General features: G+C 38.0%; 1 protein-coding gene across 1 annotated transcript in view; it reads left to right on the forward strand.

The window, feature by feature from the left end:
- The window catches only part of OSMR (oncostatin M receptor), a 66,239-nt gene extending 43,325 nt beyond the window's left edge, over positions 1 to 22,914 (forward strand). Inside the window, exons 12-21 of the mRNA XM_049769047.1 lie at positions 1,995 to 2,214; positions 6,737 to 6,913; positions 7,717 to 7,821; positions 10,291 to 10,467; positions 13,398 to 13,462; positions 14,356 to 14,608; positions 16,872 to 17,033; positions 21,579 to 21,660; positions 21,947 to 22,019; positions 22,286 to 22,914. Of these exons, the coding sequence (XP_049625004.1) occupies positions 1,995 to 2,214; positions 6,737 to 6,913; positions 7,717 to 7,821; positions 10,291 to 10,467; positions 13,398 to 13,462; positions 14,356 to 14,608; positions 16,872 to 17,033; positions 21,579 to 21,660; positions 21,947 to 22,019; positions 22,286 to 22,840 (1,869 nt within the window). The 3' untranslated portion in view covers positions 22,841 to 22,914. The remainder of the gene's footprint in view (positions 1 to 1,994; positions 2,215 to 6,736; positions 6,914 to 7,716; positions 7,822 to 10,290; positions 10,468 to 13,397; positions 13,463 to 14,355; positions 14,609 to 16,871; positions 17,034 to 21,578; positions 21,661 to 21,946; positions 22,020 to 22,285) is intronic.
- The last annotated feature ends 4,305 nt before the right edge of the window (positions 22,915 to 27,219 follow it).

Consider the following 27,219-nt stretch of genomic DNA (forward strand, 5'->3'; position numbering starts at 1 on the left):
TTATTTGTGTTGATTTTGTTATTTTACATTATAGGATGTAAGAGGGATAGCACTGCCTCTTTATACGTCTATCAGATTCACTCTACCTGCTACCAAAGTTCCAGGTGACAGTGCTACCCAACTACCATACTTTTGTTTGTGCCAGTTTACTAGTTTGCTTCTGCTGTTTATAGTTCACATCTGAGTTGAAAGCCGTTCAGTGACTGTCTTCCACTTCCTTATTTCACTGGCAGAATCACCTCAAGGTCCATCCTTGAAATATTTCATCGTTTGAGTGACAGTATAATGTTCCTTCAAGCAGACCACAGTTTCTTTATTCAGTCTCCTGAAATGAGCATTTAAATTTAGTCCATGCTTTGGCCAGTGTAAATAATTACGTGGTAATTCATCTCTAAACAAGAGGATTCAAATTTTGAATTATTATTATTTTGTCTTGCAGAAAAATGCCTTTGAGTTGTATAGCTGGGTCACAGAGTATTCCCCACCTTTTCCCAAAGGAATTGCCATACCATTTTCTACAGCATCTTCAGCAATTTATATTCCCACCAACAATATATATTAAAATCCCCTTCTTTACTACATCCCTGCCAACACTTATAGATTCTGATCTTTATCTTTCTATTCTCACTTGTGTGAAATGATCTCTTTGCGGTTTTGATTTGAATTTCCCTGATGCTGAGCTTTTTTTTTTTTCACATGTTTTTGGAGAATTGTGTGTTTAGAGCTTTTGTCCATTTTTAAAAATTTGTATTTCTTTTTAGTTGTGAAGTTTGTATGTGGCTTGTATGTGGGTTCTTTATCTATTTTGGATAGCAACACCTTATCAGACATTTGATGTGCAGATAGCTTCTTCCAATTGCTAATCTATCTTTTGATCTCTCTAGGTGTTGATTTCACTATAGAATCTTTTTATTCACTGTAATCCCATTTGTTTGGATTCTCCAAATACATCCTTAAAAGTTGAAGTCAGAGGCTGTAGCACCTACAGTTACTTCTATGGCATTTATCATTTGAGGTCTAATTTATTTTTTCTTAGTTTAGGTTATGATATTAAGTAGTATTTGATTCTTTTTGTTTGATCATTTTGCTTTCTGCATATGACAGTTCAGTTTCTCCATCACCAACTACTGAAACAGGCTTTCTTTTCTTCAATGTATAGCCTCAGTTTCTTTGTGATAAATTAGATGTGCACATAAGTGTAAATTAATTTCTGGACTCTGTGCTAATAACAGGTCTGTACACTTTCTTTTGTGCCAGTAATGTTTTAATTGCTATTACTTTGTAATATTTTTCAAATTCAATGAGTGTGTTGTTATTTTAAAATGGAGCTAGAGAGGGCCGGAATGCTAGCACAGTGGCAGGGCATTTGTTTCGCAAGCAGACGACCTGGAAAGGACCCAGATTTGGTTCCCAGCATCCCATATGGTCCCCAAGCCTGCCAGAAGCCATTTCTAAGTGCAGAGCCAGGAGCAACCCCTGAGTGCCACCAGGTGTAGTCCAAAAACCAAAACAAGATTTTTTTTTTTTTAGCTAAAGAGGGTCCAGAGCAATGGCACAATGAGTAGGGCATTTGCCTTGCACACTGCTGATCCAGATTTAATCACCAGCATCCCATAGGGTCTCCTGAGCATGTTAGGAGTAACTTCTGAGCTCAAAGCCAGGAGTAACCTCTGAGCACCACCAGGTGTGGCCCCAAAACAAAACACACAAAAACTGAGCTAAAGAGTTCCTCCCTTTCAATTCTTCAGTTATCTGCTCTGAACACGTGGTCTTAAGGAAATTATTCTTAAATAATACTCTACTCTTGCTAGAGTGCCTGCGTGGAAGAGCTGGGTTAGAGGGTTATTTTATTAAACTATCTTGATTTGCTGCTACTCTCTCTCTTTCATATGTGTAGCAAGAAGGATTGAAAACTTATACAAATTATTCTAAGAAAAGCTTATACAAATTATTCAAGAACATTTTTTCTTGAAACAAATTTCTTTTTTTTCCAGCCTCTATCAAGATTACATGCCAATGGGAACATTTTCTCTTATAACCTAACTGTACAAAATCTAGACAAACCTTCCATGTCATACTCTGAGCGTATTTTTACGACCCATAGCAAGGAATTAACCCTCAACCACTCTTCTTACAAAATCCTCATCACAGCAGTTAATGGTGCCGGCTCTTCTCCTGCTTCAGTCATTGGCATCTCTGCAGAGCCTGAAAACAGTGAGTCTTGTTTGTTTGCTTTTGATCTCAAGGTGAACGTGGATGGCGTCATTGAGTTGTGTGGTTAGCGAGATGGTTACCTGGGGAAAAAATGCATATTGTTGTCAAACTCCACTACTCTGTTTCCCTTTAATCCAGGAATGACAACAGGTGTCCTAGAATGGTGCTCCTCAGTGTGGGAAGAATGAAATTTCAACCTTAGCTCATGAAGTTGCTTCAACCATCTTGGAAATTACTTACTATTTACTCAAGTTAATGCAGTACCATGAGTTTGGGTCGGTAGTTATGTTCTCTGTGGCTCATGCAATGAGTTGCATTTATGACATAGTATAGTGTCAGTTCTCACCCAACTTTAAGAGGCCATACATGATTCCAGAGGTCATAAGGAGAAATGACATCATCTTTCAAGTCACACTTTGCTTACATTGTAAAATCAAACATGACACCAGGCTCACCTGGGAAGACCCAGAGGATGGTATGACCTTCTGGTCAAAATCACTCAGGGTATTAATTTTCTATTTGCAAAACATTGAAAGAAGGTTGCAGGCACAACCCTATCCCACCCTGTCCCATGCAATGAGCTACGTACATATGGACATAATGAATTTGACATTCTAAGATCAATCATGCCATTGCAGACTGTGAGTTTATGCATGCATGAAATATGGGTTTGATTCCCAGTACTAAAAAGCTAAATAGACAAATGAATGTAAGAATTTCAGACATTGCTCATGTGTTTATTATAACAGGTTTATTACACCTAGCATTTAGGTTAAATTAAATTTGGCTTAAATTTTGGCTAAATGGGTTAGATTAAAGGCTGTTATTTTTCCATATATATATACTTATATACATATAAGTATATATTATACATATAATTTAAAGAACCCTCTATAGTGTCAACTTAGAAAAAAAGAAGTTAAAATTGTGAAACAGAAGAAAACTAAAGAGTTATTTAACATAATATTTGCTAGTCAAAAACTTATAAACTATGAGCTGCAGTATAGTAAAGCAGGTAGTGTGTTTGTCTTGCACTTGGTCTACCCAGGTTTGATCCCTAGCATCTCATATAGTCCCCTGAGCCTGCCAGGATTGATTCCTAAGTGCAGAGCCAAGACTAATTCCTGAGCTCTGCCAAGTATGCCCCCAAACCAAAAATATAAATAACCAAACTTGAGAAATATTCATGGCATAGAAGAAAATGAATAGTCATATTTTTTCTCCACTAGGACCAAAACAAAATAAGGACAATTCTTTCACCCTGGAGGAGATGGTCTCAAAGAAATACAGCCTCACATAAGCTCCTCCAAAAATGTTGCTGAATACTGTTATCTATTTGGGGGTCTTCCCTATCTGACCAGATCATACTTCTCTGTGCTCTGCCCTAACTCATTCCCCTTTTAAGGAATGGTTCTAGAGATCATTTCTTACGGGTTCACATTCTTAAATCACTAGACAGTGATCAGATTATGGATGTACTATGAGACAAACTAATAAGTATGAGCCAATTCGTACTAAAGTGTGAAAGGATTCCCTGTGGGCTGGAGAGATAGTAGAGAGATTAAAGTGCTTGCCATATAAGCAACTGGCCCCAGTTTGAATCTGGCACCATATATGTATCCCTGAGAATATAAAGCGTTAGTCCTAAGCACAAAGCTAGGAGTAGACCCTAAGCATTACCAAAAGTTAATTTTTTTCTTTCCTCCACTCTTCTCCATTCATCATAATATATATGTTATTGTAAAGAAGCAGCTTGATAGGAGTTATGACTTCAATGTGGGGTGACATTTTAGTCTGTATGAAATAAAAAAACGTTAATCTTTAATGTAGAAAAGGTGTGATTCTGGCCTGGAAATCCAGGGAAGTCATGCAGAGAGGAGATACCATGGACTTCTGGGGGAATCCTCTGTCTTACACATAGCATTATGCATTCCTTTGGGTGCTCCCAGGCTCGGGAATACTTTGGAACCCTAGAAAATGCGATAGCACTGTGTTTTCATATTAGTGCTCATCTATTATGGGTTGTCATTTAAAATACAGGATACCCATTTCAATTAGATTTTTCTTACAAACACAAGTGCTTTGTTAGTTAAAGCACGATCCCTGAAATATTCGTGCTACACAGATCATTGTTTTTCAGAAAAGCAGACCTACTCCTTGATCAGGGTTACTGTCACTGTAGTTTAAGACCATCAAGTTAGCCCCCAGAAATAGAAGAAGAAATTCTCCTTTTTCAGGTGGAATTATTTTTTGGCCTCTCTTGAACTTAGTGAATTGAGACAGTGAAGCCATTTTTCCAATGTTTCAAACTCTCCTTTTTTCTCTTTCTGGTAGGCACTGTGATTTGCAATACTTTTAATCAGGGGTGGCAAACAAGTTCGACACAAAGAGCCAAAATTTTAAACTGTGAGAGTCAGAGAGCCACACCACTGCAGTGACCTGCCAAAACAGACAAACACACAAAAGCATCTAATTTTAACAATAATATATGAAACACATATTGACTTTTGCCATTTTGAGTGAGGGTCAAAATCCTGCAGTGATGGTGAGGGTGTGCTGCGTCCTCCACACTAAGAACTAACGTTAGGCAAGATGTGACCCAATATGTGCCACACCGGTCCCCTGGCTCGCTGGCCTGTGCTGTTGTTTCCGAGGGATGGGAGACAGGAGGACGCAGCCTGGGGGCGGGACTCTGCGCTCGGAGATCTCTCCTCAGAGGTCCCTCCTCAGAAGCAGCAGAACAAAATCCAAACTTGGCAAAGAGCCGCAGTATACAAAATAATGATAAGAAGCCTAGAGCCGCATTCATTTTGACTGGGAGCCGCATGCGGCTCGAGAGCCGCGTGTTCGCCACCCCTGCTTTTAATGATAAGGTTTCATGCATATACCTGGTAAACACCAGGGCCAGAGCCATAGCACAGCGGTAGGGTGTTTGCCTTGCACGCAGCTGACCTAGGACGAACCTGGGTTTGATCCCCAGCATCCCATATGGTCCCCCCACCCAGGAGTGATTTCTAAGCACATAACCAGAACTGCTGAGTGTCAACATGTGTGGCCCAAAACCAAAACAAACAAACAAACACAAACCCTCCACCAGAGTGTATGCTTCCCTCTGCCACTGTCTTACATGATAACCTCTAGGTCCCAACTACATTCTATCCCCTTCCTTGCTAAGCTTATCTTAGTCTTTGACTATTTATTAGTCCCTTTCTGTTTCCAAGTATGAGGGGATCATTATGTTTCTATCCCTCTCCTTTGGATTCATTTCACTCTGCATGATACTCTCTAGATCCATCCATGTAGCAACACACTATATGAGTTTCTCATTTCTTACAACCAAGTTGTATTTCACTGTGTATGGAACTGTCCTTGGGATACTTGGGTTGTTTCCATATCTTGGCTATTGTAACTAGTGCTGCAACAAACATAGGAGCATCAATATCTTTTTGGAACAGAGTTTTTGGGCCATTTGAGTCAAATCCAAAGAAAACTATCTTGCTGTATAAAGTAAAATATGAGTTGGCGGGGCCGGGGAGATAGCATGGAGGTAGGGCGTTTGCCTTTTGTGCAGAGGGACGGTGGTTCAAGTCCCGGGGTCCCATGTGGTTCCCTGTGCCTGCAAGGGACGATTTCTGAGTGTGAAGCCAAGAGTGACCCTGAGCGCTGCTAGGTGTGACCCCAAAAAAATAAAATAAAAATAAAAAATAATTTAAAAAAATGAGATGGCAGTCCTGGTCATAAGTCACCACAAAGACTGGGCACATCCTGGTGTCACTGGAGAATACATCTGAAAATCATTATTTTCTCTTTCGTCCTCAGTTCCTACCTGATATCTCAGGTGCCATAATTAGTTCAGGGGTGGCTAGTAATATGTGATGGGAACAAAGCTGAATTATTGATCCATTCTGCAGTTATTTCTTGAAAGACCATCAACTAGACATGGTTCTAATCCACAGATTAGCAACATTTAACCATGATAGTAAATAGTTTAGGCTTAACAGTTCTGTATTTTTTATTGCTTTCTTTTCTGTTTTTACAACTCTTTAGATATCTTAACACCCAATCTTAACACCTTAAAAGTCTTACAAATAAAATTCTTAGAGACTGGATCTGTCTGCTAGTGATAGTTGGCTAGGTTCTGTTTTAGGTGCTGAAGTTTGTTTGGGTGTGAGATAGTCCAGATAAGAGCATCAGACTGCTATAAAGTTAGAGGCAGGAAACACTATGAAATACTGACTGGAGCTCTGGGAGCCAATGAAGTGGTACAACTCTGCCCTATTATATATACTCCAGACTCAAGCACTTCTTTAGACACTTTTTAAAACTGCACTGTTAGGAACAAAGAGATAGCACAGCCAGTAAGGCACTTGCCTTAAACCACAGCCCCAAGACCCAAGAGGAGGACAGATAATCAGGCAGGAGTTTTCCCTGAGCACTGCCAGGAATGGTCCCACAATCAAGTAAATAAATTTAAATGCACAGTGAATTAAATCTAAACCATTACTCTGTCTATAATGTACAGATGTTAAAGAAGAAAGAGTTAATGCCACAAAGGGGGGAGTCTTTTTGTCTTGGAAACCCCAGTCAGAAGATGTCGTCAGCTATGTGGTGGATTGGTGTGGCAATCCCCAAAGCCAGACCTGTGATCTCCAGTGGAAGAAGTTGGATCGCAATACTACAAGTACGGTCATCAGCTCAGGTAAGACACATCATCCTTAAAACCATCTTCCTTGAGAGCAAGAGAAACAGTAGAGAGATTACAGAGCTTCCCCTGCACATGCCTGGCACTGTGTGTGGCCCCCAGGGTACTGAGAGGAGTAAGAACTGAGTACCACTAGGTATAACCCCAAAACAAACAAACAAAAACAAAAGTGCAGGTTTCTGGACTGACGCATCAATATCTGGTGCCAAAGCAAAGTTTGGAAATTACAAACCTAGCATGCTTTCTAGGAGCTCACACTTTACAATGATGTGACCTAAGATTTGACCTATATCTATAAAGAATAGATGGAACTCAGCCTGGGTTTTCATTATTGTTTATTTCCCCTCCAAATTGTGGTCTTAAAGATAAGGCATAAAGCTATTGTAGCAGCAGTCTTGGAGTTCTCAAAAATTGGGAGATATTTAGGGCGTAGAGTTGATATGAGTCAATCAATACATCAATAGAACATCTAGAACTTGAACAGTTTCCTTAAACACTGGATCTGTCGTGTCAAGATTGCTGGAAATAAATCTGGTTTGAGCATAAATGTTCGTGGCGCCATCTGCTGGGTATTTGTGTGAATTGCAGAAATTCAAGTGGGGAAAGAGGCAGCAGAGTGATTTGTGTTTCCTGGACAGAGAAGTGGGTGCGTGTTGGAGTCCAGAGGGAAGAAAGTGGAGATACAGGACATAAACTCTTGCAGATTTATGAAGGGGAACCCAGTTTCTTCTGTTTTTTTCATGTTCACAAATAAAGACAATTTCACTATTATTTAAAAATATCTTTGACTTCTTCTCCAGATGTTTTGAAAAGTGGGATCCGATATAACTTCAGAATTTATGGAATTTCTACCCAAAATTTTGCGTATTTATTAGCGAAAAAAATAGGCTACAGTGAGGAATTGGGTAAGTCTGAAATATTTCATGTGTCTGTAGGCAGAGTTGGTTCAGAAGAATCTGAAGATTATTTTAATTTTTTAATTTTCAGTGTCCCATTGATTCTGGTGTTTGAAAGATTGAGTTAAAATAGTTTTGTTTCTGGGGTCGGAGTGATAGCGCAGCAGTAGGGCATTTGCCTTGCATGCAGCTGACCCAGGACAGACCTTGGTTCAATCCCCGGCATCCCATGTGGTCCCCCAAGGCAGGATTTCTGAATACATAGCCAGGAGTAACCCCTGAGCATCACCGGTGTGACCCAAAAAAAATAAATAAATAAAAATTTAAAAAAAGTCTTGTTTCTGTTTTTAATCCATACCTGGCTATTTAGGGTCTGCAGATGGGTCTGGGTCAGCTGTATGCAAGGAAAGAGCCAGCCCTTAAATTATATACAAACATAAAGAATTTTCATTAAAGACAATAAATCCTTGCCTGAGAAGACAAAAATCATTGCTGTTTTACCACCTCAAACAAATATCCAGATTGCACATTTTATGTATTTCATTTTCTGTATACTCTACATTTAAATAAAACCAGATATGCTCTTAGTTAATGGATCAATTGGCACTGTTTTACTTATGCCACTAAGTATCCTTTAAGTACATCATTTTTATTATTTCAAAGTTCCTTGTTGTTTGCATGTCAGATCATTGGACATTTAGGCTGATTACAATGTTTTTCAACAATATATAAATTCTCCCTTCAGGTATCTTCCAGTCTCTTCCCTATTCCCTTCCCTATAATTTTTTTTTCTCTCAATCTCACCCTTTTCTTTGATCCTCTCTTGCACTCTATCTAAATCTCATTTTAGCTAAGTACTTTTTTCCGTGGTGCTTTTATTTTATTGCAGCAATTTTAGATTCCAAGACCAATATTTTAGGAGTGCAATGTCAGCACATACACTAAGCACCAAGGGCCAGTATTCTACCAGATTCTAGAGCACCGTGTTCCTTTTCAACAGCTTCCTCTCCTTTGGTAATCTCAGTTCTATAATTAAAGCCTAAGGGCTTCTTTCATTTGGTGTATTTACTTCCTGTTTTTTTCTTTATATTCCACATATGTGTGAAATCAACCCATATTTGCTTTTCTCCTTCTAACTTCTCCTAGCATGACCCTTTCCAGTTTCATCTGTGTTGTAACAAAAGGCAAGACTTCATCTTTTTTCTATCAATGACTAAGAACCTGTTGTATGTATGTGTGGATGATTTTTATCTACTCTTCTCTGATTGGACACGGGATATTTCCAGATCTTAGCTATTGTATAGTGCACCTCAACGAACATAGGTCTACACATATTTCTTCATTTCGTTTTGTGTTCTTTGCAGGAATGGATTGCTAGATCATACACTAGATCAAATTTTAATATTTTGAGAAGCATCCTTATTATTTACTATTGCAACAGACAAGTCTACATCCTCACCAACAGTGAAGGAGGATTCTTTTTACTCTACACCACCAACACTTTGTTTCTTATCTATTTAAGTGTATACCTTGATACTGGTTTTTAAATAAATCCTAATGGTAGTTAACTCTAGCCAACACATTATAACTTCTTTTCTTTTCTTTTTTTTTTTTTTTTCGCTTTTTTGTCTTTTGGGGGCCATGCCCCATGACACTCATGGGTTACTCCTGGCTATGCACTCAGAAACCGCTCCTGGCTTGGGGACCATATGAAATGCGGGGGATAGAACCACGGTCTGCCCTAGGCTAGCACCAGCAAGGCAGACACCTTACTGCTCCTGGCACCGCTCTGGCCCCATATTATAACTTTTTTTAATATTTTTTATTTTCCTTTATGGTTCTTAAGATATTTCATACATACTATGATCCTAGCTCCCAGGGATATCACCAGAACTTCACTAGCCATATCAAGGAATTTTAAATCTCATGTGTGGTGATTAATTCACCTTCTTTGGCTTCCAGTCTCACACTCACTTTAAATGGGTAGCTGGGCCTTTGTACTAATCAGAGGGTGGGAGTGGGGGGGTCTTCACTGAGTGGGAGCTGCCCAAACAGGCAGGGTGTGTGTATTGTTGAGTGTGTGGTGGTAAGCAGAGATGGGGGGAAGGGTCAGAGTATATGGACAAATAGGCTCAGGAAAACCCTTGAGATAAACACCTCTGGATTTTCCTTGGGTACTTGGATAAGTTTGTATCATCAAACCTGGAAACTCATTCATTTACCTTAAATACTTCCTTCTGCTCCCCATTTTCCCCACTTCAGCCCTTCTATTTTTAATTGGGATCATCTCTCAAACACTGTTTAGAATTCATGAACAGAATTAGATCTAAGGAAGTATGTGCAAGGTCCGGAGACTCCTTGAGGAAAAGAGAAAATGCCTTGCTTTCCCACAGCTCTCGAAGTTGGCTGGTGGTTCTCCTTAATATTCTGAGATAGTTCCAACTTGAGGCTCTTGTCTTATCCAACTTCCTTTTCCAGCTCCCACAACCGAACCTCAAGTGCTCGTGACTGAATTGACACACCACTACTTCACTCTGAACTGGTCAAAATATTCTCATGATGATGCTTCCCAGAAGGGCTTCATCCAAGGGTACAATGTCTATCTGAAATCCAAGGAGAACTGCCCCAGAGAATTTAAAAAGGTGGTTTGTAAAGGTAATATTTTTTTTATTTGCTTGTTCCAGATCTCATTTGAAAATCAAAAAGGTTTCCATCTCTGAGTCTTTTTACATGCTTAAATGATCAGAGTTTAGTTTGGTTTGGAAGGGGGTAGAAGTAGGGAGCAGATCACACTCAATGGTTCTCAGGAGTTACTCTTGGCCTTTGCATTCAGGGATCAGTCTTGACAGTTTCCATTTTACCCTTTGTGGTGCTAGGGATGGCTATGGGCAAGGCAAGCATCCTACCTGCTGTACTCTTTCTCCAGCTCAGGGCCTTGAAACAAATTAATTGAGGGCAAGAAGGTGGAAGAAAGTATTTCAACTAACTGTTGCAAGAATGTGGCTTGAGGGCCCGGAGAGATAGCACAGCGGCATTTGTCTTGCAAGCAGCTGATCCAGGACCAAAGGTGGTTGGTTCGAATCCCAGTGTCCCATATGGTCCCCCGTGCCTGCCAGGAGCTATTTCTGAGCAGACAGCCAGGAGTAACCCCTGAGCACCGCTGGGTGTGGCCCAAAAACCAAAAAAAGAAAAAAAGAATGTGGCTTGATAGTTTTAGAAGCACTCTCGATATCATGCCTCAAAAAGGCATGCCAGACTAAAATTAAAAACAAAAACAAAAAATATATACAAAACAAGTAGCATTTCTATGTGCACATAATTAACTAGAAGACTAAGAAACTAAGAAAATAGTCCTATTTATAACTGTCCCCCAAGAAAATCAAGTACGTAGCAATCAACTTAACAAATGAGATAAAGGCTTATCCATTACAAAACTGTACATTATTGCTGAACAACATAAAAGACAAATGGAAAGTATTCCAAGTTCATTGTACTGGGAAAATTAATGTTGTTAAAGTTATCATTCTCAGCTGGGGAGATGGCTTATGTGTAGAGCACATGCTTACCATATGTAGGATTCTGGGTTTGAGTCCTGGCAACACACACTTCCCCCATGCAGCATCCGCTTGGGGGTGTAGCCTTGGTAGTCCCAGAACCACCAGCCTGAGTAGCATAGGACAAGCTCTGTTAGGAAAGGCCACTATAAATAATAAAAATCTTTTCAAATGACCACCCATCCTGAAGCATTACAGAGAGTCAATCTAATGCAGTCTCTATCAAAATTCCAGTGGCATTTGTCAAAATCATAGAACAAGAACTACTAAAATGTGTGTATGGCAAAAATAAAATAAAATAAAATAAAATAAAACAAAATACCTGCCAAATAGCTAAAGAAATCCTGGCTTTATTAGATTTTGAGGGACTCAGCTTTCTGAGTGCTTTGTATATTCTAGATATCAGCCCTTTATCTGACATGTTGAGTGCAAAAATTTTTTCCCATTCCATTAACTGTCTTCTAGTATTAAGTAGGGTTTCTTTCGCCATGCAAAAACTTTTTAGTTTGATATAGTCCCATTTTGTTTGGGTTTGATGCTAAAGTTCTTGCCATTGGCGTTCTATCCTCAAAGATTTTTTTGATATAAAGGTCTTTGAGTGTTCTGCCTATTTTTTCCTCAATAAACTTTATAGATTTGGGTCCGATTTCAAGGTCTTTAATCCATTTTGAGTTGGCTTTTGTATAAGGTACAGATCAATTTTCAACTTCTTACAGGTGGTTTTCCAGTTGTACCAACACCATTTGCTGAAGAGACTTTCTTCGTTCCATTTCAAGTTCTTGGCTCTTTTGTCAAATATTAGTTGACTGTATATTTGGGGGTTTATCTCTGGAAATTCTGTTCTAACTCACTGGTCTGAGGCTCTGTCTTTATTCCAGTACTATGCTGTTTTGTAGTATGGCTTTATAGTATAGCTTCAGGTTAGGTAAAGAGGTGCCACCCAGCTTCTTGTTTTTCAGTATGTATATGGCTATCCTGGGTCTTTTGTGGTTCCAGATGAATTTTATGATTGATTGTTCTAAGTCTTTAAAAATGATGTCTGAATTTGGATAGGGATTGCATTAAATCTATATAGAAGTTAAGGTAAGGGCCCAAAGAGACAGCACAGCAGCATTTGCCTTGCAAGCAGCTGATCCAGGACCAAAGGTGGTTGGTTCGAATCCCAGTATCCCATATGGTCCACCTTGCCTGCCAGGAGCTATTTCTGAGCAGACAGCCAGGAGTAACCCCTGAGCACCACCAGGTGTGGCCCAAAATTAAAAAAAAAAAAAAAAAGAAGTAGTTTAGGTAAGATAGTCATTTTGACTATATTGATTCTACCTACCCATGAGCATGGGATGTTCTTCTATTTCCTTAGATCTTCTTCATTTTCTTTCTGAAGTATTTTGAAGTTTTCATGGTATAGGTCCTTCACTTCCCTTGTAAGGTTGATTCCTAGGTACTTGATTTTTTTGATACTATTTTAAATGGGATTGTCTCCTTAATCTCTTTCTCCTCTATTTTATTACCATATTTATTTGAGTATAACGTAACCCATGTATAATGTGCACCCCTAATTTTTGATTAAAAATAGGTATAAAATTTTGTTTCACACCAAGCATTGTAATTGACAAAAAAAAAATAAAAAACATTGTTGAACATGTGCAGCCATGATAAAAATCATTTATTGACAACATAAACTGGTATAAACACAGTACCGAAATAAGATTACCGGTAACAATATTTATTTACATGCTTATAAGTCAGATTCATCTTCAGATACACTACAGAGTTGTTCCCATTCTTCTCGAGTTAATTTTTCATCAGTGTCCCAGTTAGCAGGAACATCAGTTTCTCCAGTTCCTTCGCTTTCTTCTGAGTCTGAATTCCACAGTCTTCTGTGCCGTCCATTTGATTGCTGTTGCCTGTCTTCAAAAAACTCTTGATGATCATTTCTTTTGGTATGTCTTCCCATGATGTTTGAACCCAGGATGTCACTAGAGATAGGCCAGGTTTCTTGATTTTTTTTTTTTCCTTCGCCCTCGCTTACAGTGTGCGGCAGCAGCCCGGAAAAGGCGCAGTGTGAACTCACAGCTCGCCTGCGCCCTCATTGGACCGTCTGCCACTGCCACCCCACCCCAGCCCTCGTTTATAACGCGCACCCAAACTTTGATTTCTTTTTTTTGGTAGAGAATTTTGTGCGTTATACTCGAAAAAATACAGTATTTGTATAGAGGAACGCTACTGTCTTTTGTGTATTGACTTTGTAACCGGCCACTTTGCTGTATTGGTTAATTGTTTCTAGTAGTTTTACTGTATACTCTTTAGGGTTTTTGATGTATATCATCATATCATCTGCAAAAAGAGATAGTTTGAGTTCCTCTTTCCCTATTTGGATTCCTTTGATTTCCTTCTATTGTCTGATTGCTATTGCAAGGACTTCTAAGATTATATTGAATAAGAGTGGAGAGAGTGGACAACCTTGCCTAGTTCCTGACCTTAGTGGAAATGCTTTTAGTTTTTCGCCATTAAGGTTAATGTTGGCTGTGGGCTCTTCATAGATAGCTGTAACTATCTTGAGGAAGGTTCCTTCCAGTCCTATTTAGCTTAGTGTTTTCAGCATGAATGGGTGTTGGATTTTGTCAAATGCCTTCTCTGCATCGATTGATATAATGTGGTTTGTCTTTTTTATTGTTGATGTGGTGTATGATGTTGATTGATTTGCATATGTTGAACCATCCTTGCATCCCTGAGATGAAACCCACTTGGCCATGTTGTATAATCTTTTTGATGTAGTGCTGTATTCAGTTTGCTAAGATTTTGTTGAGTATTTTTGCATCTATGTTCATTAGTGAGATTGGTCTGTAGTTTTCTTTCTTGGCGGTGTCTTTGCCATCTTTGGGAATGAGAGTGATATTAGCTCATAAAAGGAATTGGTCGCTGGAGGTCAGAGTGGAAGTTTACAATCACTCCTTCAACCACTCAAGTGGTTGGCATCTTGAAAATTCAGGTTCATTATTATGAAGATGGTAATGTTCAACTAGTGAGTCATAAAGATATACAAGATTCTCTAACAGTGCCTAATGAAGTGCAAACAGCGAAAGAATTTATAAAGATTGTAGAAGCTGCAGAAAATGAATATCAGACTGCCATCAGTGAGAATTACCAGACCATATTGGACACTACATTCAAAGCCTTACGTCGACAGTTGCCAGTAACATGCACCAAGATTGATTGGAACAAGATTCTTAGCTACAAGATTGGCAAAGAGATGCAGAATGCATAAGAGGAACATTGCATGATCAGATCATTTTATTGTTTTTGCGTTTAAAAAAAATCATTGCAAAAGTATTCAGAACTGTCAAGCTACCCAGTCAGATGGGCTGTTGCCATTTTTAAAAAATCACTGTAATTAGTTTGGTTAGAGCACAAAGCTTAGCTAATCAACCTTTTTTTTCTCATTTTTTTTGTTCAGAAAATTGAAATAATTTTACTTTATATTTTACTTTCTTTTATGCCTTTCTTACAATGAAAAGATGATTTCTCTAGTTTAATGTTTAAAGTTTTGAAGTATTTCCAAAACATTTTACTTACTGTAACCCTAAAATTACTTCTTTTGGCTTATGAAGTGGGCAACTTTTGATACTTGCTCGGCTTTTTTTTTTTTATGGACTTGATAATGGACATTGTACTTCTAGGTGGTTGATGAATTTAGCCATATATGCTGCTAAAGAAATTGTCTACCTTTCCCCCCCACACACACCTCTTTTATTCATGTAGGATTGAGATTAGAGGGAAAGCATTTTATATCAATTATGTTTAAGCCTTTCAAGAAGGTTATTTAGATAGCTTAGTGTTTAACTAAACTTTTTTTTTTAAACAAGACCAAGGTCTAATGCTATTTTTGGTTCTGAAATTAAATGAAATACTTATTTCAGAAATGCATTAATGCTTTTTTTTCTCTTGTGACAGTTGCGCAAATTAGCTTGGATTTCATATGTCCCTGAGTTATTTTTATCATAAAGCCACAAATGTATTATAACAAGGCAAATTGTAATATATATAATCCTGAACTCATGACCATGTCTCGGTTTACTTTTTTTTTCTTGAATTAAAAAATACTGAAATGAAAAAAAAAAAAAAAGGAATTGGGAAGGATTCCTGTCTTTTCAATGGTTTGGGAGAGTCTAGGGATCAGTGGTAGTAATTCTTTTCGGAATATTTGATCAAATTCACCTGTAAAACCATCTGTACCTGGACTTTTGTTCTTGGGGAGTTTCTTAGTTACTGCTTCAATTTCCTCCAAACTGATTGGCCTGTTTAGGTTTTCTACATCCTCCTTTTCCAGTCTTGGAAGATGGTATTTTTCCAAGAATCTGTTGATTTCTTCTGGATTCTCTAGCCTAACTGAGTATAGTTGTTCATAAGAAGTCCTCATGATGTGTTGAATTTCTTGGATTTCTGTTGTAATCTTTCCCCTTTCATTTGTGATCCTACTTATTTGGCGGTTTTCCCTCCTTTTTTTTTTTTTCTTCTTCTTTTTTTTTTTTTTTGGTGAGTCTTGCCAGTGGTTTGTCTATCTTGTTTATTCTTTCAAAAAAACCAACTCCTGGTCTCATTGATTTTCTGTATTATTTTCTTAGTTTCTATATTGTTTATTTCTGCTCTGGTTTTTATTATTTCTTGTCTTCTTGTTGTGGTTGGGTTTCTATGCTGCTGTTCCAGCTCCTTAAGATGTCCCTTTAAACTGCTAATTTTTGTCATTTTTCCTCTTTCTTGATATAGGCCTGTATTGCTGAGTTTCCTTCTAATTACTGCTTTTGCTGTGTCCCACAGATTTTGACAAGTTGAAATGTTGACATTTTGCTACAAACATGAATGGAAGTGGTGCGTGGAGATCAGTTTATACAAAATAAGTTTGAAGATAAGACCAAATACCAGACAAACTCATAAATGGCAAATAAAGAAATAGAGCAAGGAAAGAGTGATCAGAACCAATCCTTCCCATGACCCCTAGGATTGAGGTTACGTAGAAGCAGGGGAGATTGTCTGAAAGTGTTGATAAACTGTGACAGGGATCTCAGCACTTTGACTCTTGGCATGGTATGGTAATCTGATAGCCTGAACTTTAGCAGTGTTCACATCTCTGTTAACAAATGTCACCTCGCTTAAAAAAATAATTTAAAAACATCTTTCATTTATGAAACTTCGTTGCTAACCCCCTTTAATTTTTGCTTTGGCTTTTTTAAAGATCACTAGAATAGATTTTAAAGTTTCTCACAAACTATCTCAGATTTGTCATCAATATTCCTTATTGTTTCTTTTTCCTTTTCTTGCCTTATCCTGAAAACTGGATGAAAGTAATAGAATTATGATTCCTTCTGGTTGTTTACAAATGTGTCCTATGCCAAATCAACATAGTTGATACCCAAACTCTCTTATAAAACCCCTGTTGTACTCCTTTTTATTTTCTAACATATCTTTTTAGCTCAATATAGAATATATATATACATTTTTTAACCACAGGTGATTCAGCATGTTGCAAGTACAAAATTGACAATCCACAAAAAAAGATATTTACACTGGAAAACCTTCAGCCAGGCTACTATGAATACACCGTCACTTCATACAACAGTGTCGGCGAAAGCATCCCTTCCTTCAAAGAGGTCGAAATCCCAAAGGAAAACTGTAAGTTTTTTCCCCATGGCATTCCTGATTCTCCCTATCCATCCCTTTTCCTCTCCCCACCCTCCCCTAAACTTTTCTTCTCTACCTGATTCTGACTCTACAGCAAACTGTTTCACACACCAAAAAAGTTACCTGAAAGAGATAAGCAAAGAGTTTTCCTGACAGGTCCTGGAAACTTCCTCCTGTCTCGACTCAGCAGCTCATGAGATAATTCTCAAATCACAGGACCAGAGTATTTTGAAAATTATTGATAGTATATCTCAGTGTTGACTTTGAGAAAAGTAACCTAACTGTTCTCAGCAGCACCAATCTTCTGTGAGGAAGAGGACGGGGGAGAGACTGTATAAGTGCTCTTTTGGGAGGGGATCCTTACTGAGAGTCAGATGTAGGGGCTGGATCAGAAGTGTACCGGGGAGGGGAATGGGGGGAGGGAAGAGGTGATTTGTGTTTGGCTTAGTGATGGAGGAAGACTAGGAAAGAAGAAAAGGACAGGGAATTGTTTAGTGGTAAATTGAGATTGTCATGGTAAACTCTGACCCCACAGAGGGAGATAAAAAGAAACTTTTTTTTTTTAAAAAGATTTTTCATGAAGATAGTATAGACAGTTCATAATGGCAAGGAATTCTGAAGAGTTCCTCAAGCCAACACAGAACTTAGAATCCAATTAAAATTTCTGTCAACCAACCATGTGACTTAAGCTCTCTTGCCATTAGGGAGATAATTTTAATTTCAAGCTACTTTTCTTCCAGCTTTGGCATTTACTTAACTGATGAAGACAAGTCAAGTCAAAAACTACACTGCATGCACATGTAATTTACCTTTACCTCAAGTACATTTACTAGGCTACATTTTTTGTTGTTGTTTTTGTGTTGTGGGGCCACTCCTGTGGCACTCAGGGATCACTCTGGTGGTGCCAAGATCAAACGGATTGATCATGTGCTTGAGGCAAGTGCTTTAGGTTCTATAGCATCTCTCTGGCCACTGGTTCCTTTATTCATGTTCAACCTTATTATCTTGGCTATGATTATATAAATCTATTAAAATTACCATAAAGATTTTGTCTGGTGATGATTACAATATCTTACTCCTCTAAAAATGTAAAGATATTCAGTGATCAGTATCTAATTTACTATACCTCAGAACTTGTGAAATAGTAATAGGAACAAGTAATAAAAGCATTTGCCAAAAAAGTTAAGATTATGAAACAATAAAAATGCAATTGCTGTAGAAGTGAAGCTTCAAGTCGTCCATAAATATTAATTCTATTTAAAACAGCTTCTTATTGGGGCTGGAGTGATGGTACAGTGGTAGGGTGTTTGTCTTGAATGTGGCTGATCCAGGACGAACCTGGGTTCGATCCCCGGTGTCCCATATGGTCTTCCAAGCCAGGAGCAATTTCTGAGTATATAGCCAGGAGTAACCCCTGAACGTCACCAGGTGTGGCCCAAAATCAAATCAAATCAAATCAATAAATAAATAAAATAGCTCCTTCTCTTTATATATTGGCAGGTTCTAGATTTTTCTCTGAATTTCAATCTCTGGGAGAATGAAAACAGATGAGGCAGGGTCAGAGTGGTAGCACAAGTGGTAAGGCATCTGTCTTGCCCGTATTAGCCAAGAATGGACCAAGGTTCGATCCCCCGGTGTCCCCAAGCCAGGAGCAATATCTGAGCACATAGCCAGGAGTATGAGCGTCACCGGGTATGGCCGAAAACAACAACAACAACAACAACAAAAATACCAAAAAACAAAACAAAAAAAAACAACAAACGAAACAAAACCACGGATGAGACAGAGACAGAGGAAAATCAAAAATCTTTAAAAGCCAGGTATATACTTAACTCTAAAGTAGGGATGAGGAACCTTCCGATGTTTAGAACATCATTTAGGGATTGGAGTGATAGCACAACGGGTAGGGCATTTGCCTTGAATGTGATTGTCATAAGTTCTATCCCTGGCATCCCATATAGTCTCTTCAAGCCTGCCAGGAGTAATTTCTGAGCACAGAGCTGGGAGTAACACTTGGCACAGCCGGGTGTGGTCCAAAAACCTAAATAAAAAAAGAGAACATATTTCACACAGTACAGCAGATGCACTATGGGCAGCTGACAAGACACACAGGTGTCTGTCAAGTACCAAAGCCAGACCACAGGATTTTACAGGTCATATAGGGATGTTTCCCACTCCTGCCCTAAAGAAATGCCAATAAAGACATGCTAGAATGGCAACAGCAACCCAGTAACAAGTAGAAAGTTTCAACTGATATGATGTACTCACAGAGCTGTAGGTGACTGGAATAGTTCACCCAAATGATGCACATCTCCTGAGATTCCCCAAATGATTACAAATGGGAGACTGAGAAAGAAAGAGCAAGAGATACAGGGAGTGCCATTGCTGTTCTTTGCTTTGCTGTTCTTCCTGGACATTAGAACTTGTCAAATTTGTCTTAAGCATCTGAATAACATGGATACCAGGGTCCCACCAATGGATGGCCAACAGTCTGTACCTGAGATTCACTTCATCTTCTTGGCACAGGAACTGGTCCCACCAGAGTTCTCTGCAAAGTGTATCTTCAAATTGGAGTGAGGAATTGCTCTTTGCAGTAAAGTTAATCATGACCTCTGCCTGGGTTCCCATTGCTTTCTATTATCTACCCTTAAAGAAAAAAAAACTCGCAAGCAAGCAATGAAGTAATATAGTCTTACTTAAGGAAACTAAGGACAGGTTGGAAAGAAGAGACACAGAGAATGAGAATAAACATATGTGAGAGAAAATGCAGACTTCTTTAGAGGGGAACTGAGGATGTAGAGTAGAGATGTAGGATGTAGAGTAGAGTAGAGATTAAGTTGACCCCAGGATGGGTATGTAACCCTTTACCTTCATAACATTGTTTTTATAGGTTTTTTCCAAACTGTTCTGCTTGGGTTGAGGAAACTGCTTAGGGTATTGTCAAGGGGAAAAGCTTAGAAACTTTGATGATCTTACAGTTCTTATTACAGCCATTTGTTTCTGTCCAAGTTTCTCCTCCCACCTTCTCCTGTTGACCCTGGCAACTGTTATGAGTCTTATTGGCGTTGGGTCTTGGTTCCTGTCCCCACAAAGGGGGACCAGCCTTCATGTTTTTTAAGCTTGTTTAGGGCAGGTAATAGGGTAACTTTAATTCACTTGCTGATCTTATTACTTCTCAAGAAACTTATTGCCAGCTTCACTCACCCCAGCCAAATCTGCTTGCATATTTCAGAGTGCAATAAAATACAGCAAGAATGATATTCTACTGTGGAATTATATTTAAGGATGAATATCACAAATGCAATTCTGAGTGAAAGAGCCAAACTGACTCCTTTGTAATTCTGGGTATAAAGAGGCAAATGCCATTTATGTTGTTGAAAGGCAAGATATTGGTTATCTTGAGCAAAAATCTGGATTGGGTAGGGACTGAAAAGAAAAAAAGCTGGTAACATTCTTTTACTTCATCTGGGTACATGTTACATTCAGTTTGGTTACTAGAAACATTCAATTTGCATAAATTCATTGACATTTTCACTTGGTGGTACAAAGATGTTTCAGAAGTTTCCCTTTATCTATGCACTTGATTTCCATGGTTTCAATCGCTCCACTAACTGCTGTCCTATACAATATATTAAGATCAGACACCACATTCGTCTTTGATTGTCAAACTGTTCTATTTATTACTGTTAATCTTTTGCATTGCTTAATTTATAAATTAAACTATCATAGGCATGTACAAAAGTACTCTGCATTTGCAGACAGGCATCCTGTAGAATACCTGTTAGAACTTATTTCCCAGGGTTAAGAAGAGAAAATGACTGCAAACCAGTAAAATGTCTATTCAGCAAAGCTCTTTGAAAATATGGTTAGGCCCATGTATTTGTTCTTAAATACATTTCAAATCCATAATTTGATGAAATTGTAACATTGGCCATCATAATCAATGAAATCCCTGAAATCCTCAAGAATATAAGAACAAAGTTTTGGGGTAATTTTTTATTTTTGCTTTTGAGTTGTCTGATTTAGGTGGGACTTGGCTAGACACCTATATATTTCAGTCAAGTTTAATTTGTTCCACATCATTTCTCATAAGGCAAAGGCTAAGGAGGAGTGTAATTGGGATAAATGTTCCTCGGAATGGGTCACAGCAGCACCATCAGGAAGCCAACTGTGGAAGGTCATTTTACATAGCTGGTAATATTACAACTACTAACATGCCATTGGCAAAACCAAACTTTTAAGCTGAGATCTATAGGGCAAAGAAGGACCCCTCCAGCTATCATGAGGATTTGACAAGTTAAAGAGTACAATCCGACTACAGGGAGGAATGAGGAACTAGGAATAATGATCAGTAAGTCATAAGAGGCACACTGGAATCCTAGTATGTGGGTTGGCTTGTTGATTGGGCTGGCAGAACTTTTCCTGATGCTTGCTCTCACATAAACATTTGCAGCATTAAAGAGAGTAAAATTACTCACAATCTTGTCTTTGAGAGAGTGCTCATTAAAAAAAATCCCTTTCTTTTTTCTTCTACAGCCCATTTGCTGATATCTATATTAATCCCCATGATTTTCATTGTTCTAATCATGATGATTGTCTGCTGCTTTAAAAGTGATTGGTAAGTATGTGAGGAATATTTTAATCAATGAGTCAGAAAAATGCAGAAAGGAACAAAATGATTTAAAAAAACATACTGAAAAATATGAAAAATGTGCTGGAAAGAGAAAGGAAGCCTAGAATATGAAATTCCACTATTTTTCTTTCTTACAAAACAATAATTTAAAATAAAAATACTGAAAAACGTATAAGAATAGCTAAGATTAACACTCTTTTTATTTTAATTCCTGTTTTTAACTTTTCTGTTAGCACTGCAAAAGTCAGTCTAATTTCCATTGTTTTTCTAGGATGAAAGAAAAATGTTTTCCTGATATTCCTGATCCTTACAAGAGCAGTGTCCTCTCATTAATAAAATACAAGGTAAACTCTAGTTCACTGAAAGTCTACCCCAGGACTACAGCTAGAATTGTCCTTCCTTAGCCATTTCTCCATAGCCACAAGGTGATAAAAGCAGTTTCAAATTCTCGTTGTTCTATCAAGGGAAAGCATTTGGTTTACACATCGCCTCCAGGTAACTTGTGACCATGATGCAATATGAACAGAAAGTATTCGGAGTGCATTTAAGTATTTTATATGCTCAATATATACATCCTCAGACATCATAATTACATTTGTTTCTATTCCAGAATCCTCACCCAACAATAATGAATGTCAAGGACTGTATACCAGATGCTATTGAAGTCATAAAAAAGCCAGAAGGGAATAAGATACAGTGCTTAAGCAGTAGAAAGTCACTCATAGAAACTGAACCTCAGCCTGCCTATCTTCATATCCTCCCAACAGAGAACTGTTCCAACCCTGGATCTTGCATCTGTTTTGAGAATTTGACCTATACTCAGACAGCTTCTGGTTCTAGTTGTTGTGACCATGTTCTAGTACCTCCTAAAGTCCCACCAAATCACCTGGAATTACTGACTTCACCTGAAAAGTTACAAACGGCACTAAAAAAAGATTATGTGAATTCCCTGGGAGAAACCCAAGCTGGAGAAACTACTTTGAATTATGTGTCCCAGTTGGCCTCACCCATTTCTAGAGATAAGGATAGTGTACCAACAAATTGTCCACTTCCAGAACTTTGTTCTGAGTATAAAATGCAAGTAGCTATATCTGCCTCCACCCAGAGTGAGAATAACAGTGCCCCCTCCAATATCCTTCTAGACCTAGGTGAACACTTCTGCTAACACATCCAGCGTTATTATTTCATACCTTTATGCTATGAAGAAAGGCAGAACTAGCACCATTCCATCACCAGATGCTTAAGTGCATGATCCTAGTAAACTATCAGTATTAAGGTCTGGTTTATGGACAACCTCTACAATCTTGCCAGATTTTCAAAGGTCAAACAATAAGACAGTCAACATTTCTTGTATGGAAGCTTGCTGTAGAAGTGGCGGATGCATGGGAACAGACTTACCTTGCTGTTATCGTTCCAAGTTCACCTCTGTAACAGTAGACCTGCGCTTTGACTATGGCAAACAATTCTGTCTACTCAGTTCTGGACACAGTGGCTGTCATCCTAGAAGTTTGGATTTTAATAAACTTTTAATTTTAAGATCATGTTTAATACAGTCAGGGTACAGCAAGTAAATTTAAGCTTAACGGAGGCACAGTTCTATCACTAAAACATCACCTATCTATGTTAATTTATCACTATTTATTCTAATTTTCATGAACAAGACACAAATATTTGAGAATGAAACAGATTTTAACTTTGCCTGGGAGTGACTAGAACTTAATTGTTCATTTGTAGAACGAAATGAATTCTCCTGAAGCACAGGTTTCTTCCGATAGGTCAGACATATGAATAAATACAGAAGATTAATGCCACTCTAACATCCCACTCTAACTTCTAACATAGGAGAGGAGGATCAGCCAGAAAATCCAGACTTAATATCAAGATAACAAACCTCCTCCTTAGTATATATACAGTCTTGTACCATACTTTTTGATGACTAGTTCAGAATAAAGGACAATATATCACTAAATAATTCATTCACATTTAGTTTATTTTCCCCAAAACAATAAGGTCTTCATTTATCATCCTTTATACTCCACAAGCTTGTCTGGTCAATATAATACTTATAGTCCTATTATGATAATATCCTATTATGATAATATAATAAATGAAACTATACACTATTAAATACAACTTAGGCAGAACTGTAAAAGCCATAAACAGTGAGAATTTTTTTATTGACTTAACACTGTCTCCTTGAATGAATATACACAAAGTACCTGCTACATACCATTTTTTCTTAGTTTTAAAAAAAAGTGTCAAATCACTGTGATTACAAAACTCATTGTATGAGTTTTAGACACGCAATGTTACAGAACCAGTCCCATCACCAGTGTCAAACTCCCTCCATTAATGTTCCCAGAATCCTTCCCTTTACCATCATCATCCCCAGCCTGCTGTTTCAAGAGGCACAATTTTAAGATCAGTTGTTAACTCTGTTATTTGAATATTTAGTTCTATCATTACACACCACCACTGATGTACCTGAATCCTCTTAACCCCTGACTCCGTTGCTTCTAGTTTGTCTTTTCTTCCCCACCCCTTCACTTTATTTCCTTTTCCTTCCTATACTCTGGACCAGTGGTGATCTTGGCATCTCCCCTTTAAACCATGCATTCCCTCATCCAATTATTTTAAATACTATATAAGTGATATTCTGCATCTTTCCTTCATTTAACATATCTTCCAGTTCCATTTATTTTGCAGTGAATTGCATGGTTTCATCATTTCTTATAGTCATGTTGTATTTAATTTTGTATACTATAATACATCTTCATGATCTGTCATTGAACATCTAAGTTGATTACAAATCCTAGCTATTGGATTGAATGCTGCAATGAATAATAGTGTGTGTACAACACTGTGAGTGAATGTTGTTTTGTTTTGTCTTGGGGATGGATACCCAAAAGTGGAATTTCTGGATCATACAGTAGCTCAATTCTGTGTTTACTGAAAACCCTCATTACTGCTTTCCACAGAAGTAGGACCAGATAACATTCCTATTAGTATATGAGAGTTCCTTCTTCATCACATCCCCATCACCAACACATATTTCCCCAGTATTACTGATATTGTCATTTTCACTGGTATAAGAGGGTATTTCATTGTCATCTTGATTTGTATTTCCCTAATAAAAAGTCATGACAAGCATTTTTTTATGTGCCCACGTTATCTGTTGGTCTTCCTCAGAAAAGTGTTCATATAGTCTCCCCAATTTTTTGATGGGCTTTTAGTTCTTTTTTGTTATTGATCTTTGTGAGTACTTATAAAGTACTGGATAGCAAATCATTGATGTGTTAAATACAAATATTTTCTCCCACTCAGTTATCTTTTAGTTTTATCCAGTGTTTCTTTTGCCATGCAGAAACTTATTTTGATATAGTTCCACTTGTTTAGTTTTGATTCTTGTAGCTTGTGCCAATGGTATCATATCATTGAAGACACTTTTGAGGTCTAGGTCTTGAAGTTTTTGGCCTATTCTTTCCTTAATAAACTTTATAAAGATTCAGGTCTGATCTTAAGGTCTTTGATCTGTTTTGAATTTGTGTAAAATGTGAGATATAGATCCAGTTTTAATTTCTTACATGTAGTTAACCAATTCTCCTAACACCATTGTTGAAGAGGGATCATTATTCCATTTCATGCTTTTAGCTCCTTGTTAAAATAAACTAACCAGTCAGGGTCTGTTTATTCCACTAGCATGCTGTTTGGATAGCTTTGTAATTTAGCTTCAAGTTAGGTCATGTGATTTCTCCCGGTTTCTTGTTTTTCAGTATGTTTTTGTCTATCTGGGGCCTTTTATTCCCACACCTTTATAACTAACTGCTCTACATCCCTGAAGAATGTTGTCTGAATTTGGGTTTGCAGTGAGTCTATATTGTAGTTTAGATAGAATGGTCATTTTGACATTGATTCTTTCAATCCAAGATCATAGAATGTTTTTCTTAATGTGTTTTGAAGTTTTAGTGGTACAAGTTTCTCACCCCTTTTGCTGATTCCTTTAGCTGATTTTGATGTTTTGGGGTACTATTTTAAATGGGCTAATTTACATTTGAAGACAGTTTTGAATTAAGAGTAGAGACAAGGGGCCGGGAAGGTGGCGCTAGGGTAGGGTGTCTGCCTTGCAAGTGCTAGCTTAGGACGAACCGCGTTTCGATCCCCCGGTGTCCCATATGGTCCCCCCAAGCCAGGGGCGATTTCTGAGCGCATAGCCAGGAGTAACCCCTGAGCATCAAACGAGTGTAACCCAAAAACCAAAAAAAAAAAAAAAAAAAAAAAAAAAGAGTAGAGACAAGCCTTTTTTGTACCTAATTTGAGGATGCTTTAGTTTTTCACCAGAGTAATATCAGCTATAAGCTTTTTTTTAATTGATAATTACTATTTTGAAGGTTTCTTCCACCGCTATTTTATTGAGGGTTGTTTTTTTTTTTTTTTTAAATCATGAATGGGTGTTGGATTTTGTCAAATGTTTCCTCTGCATCATTTGGTCATATTATTTTTATCTTTCCTTTTACTGATGTACATTCTATTAATTTGCAAATAGTGGGCTATCTTTGCATCCCGGGAATGAATCCCACTTGATAATACTGTGTGATTCTTTTGATGTGCTATTGGATTTGATTAGCTAAGATTTTGTTGAGGACTTTATTATCAATGAGACTTGTCTAAAATTGGGGGGGTGGTTAGTATCTATCAGCTTTGGTTATCAGTGCAATGTTAGCTTTGCAAAAGGCGTTGGGACATTGGTGATGGGAATGCTGTACTGGCAAAGGAGGGTGTTTTTTACATAACTGAATCCCAATCACAATCATGTTTGTAATCAAGGTGTTTAAATTAAAAAATATACATATATAAAGAAAAAAATCCTTTTCAATATTTTGGAAGAGCTCAAGGATCAATAATAGTAACTCTTCTCTAAAGATTTGATAAAATTCAGCCATAAATCCATCTGGACCAGGACTAATACTTAGGGATAATGTGACTGGTCTATTCAGATGTTTTTTACTTCCTCCTCTTTGTTTTGAGAGATTACACATTTCTAGGAAGCTTTCCATTTCTTCTAGGTTCTCCAGTTTAACAGAGCAGTTGTTTGTAATGAGCTCTCATTCCTTGGATTTCTGGAAGTGCTGTTTTAATTTTTCCCTTTTAATTTTTGATCCAATTTAAGTATGTGTGCTTGTGTGTGTGTGTGTGTGTGTGTGTGTGTGTGTGTATAAATGGTTTGTCTACCTTTATTTCAAAGAACCAGCTGTTCTAATTTTTCCCTTTTAATTTGGGGGGGGTCACACCCATCAGTGCTCAGGGCTCACTCCTGACTCTACACTCCTGGCAGGCAAAGGGGACCATATGGGATGTCGGGATTCGAACCACCAACCTCCTGTGTGTAAGACAAACACCCTACCTCCATGCTATCTCTCTGGCCCCACCCCTTTTCATTTCTAATCCAATTCATTTTGAGTACGCATGCACGTGCACAGGTGGTTTGTCTACCTTTATTTCAAAGAAGCAGCTCCTAGATTCATGTATTCTTTGTTATTTTCTTGG

This window comes from Suncus etruscus, chromosome 2 (assembly GCF_024139225.1).
Source record: "Suncus etruscus isolate mSunEtr1 chromosome 2, mSunEtr1.pri.cur, whole genome shotgun sequence".
Classification (NCBI taxonomy): Eukaryota; Metazoa; Chordata; class Mammalia; order Eulipotyphla; family Soricidae; genus Suncus; species Suncus etruscus.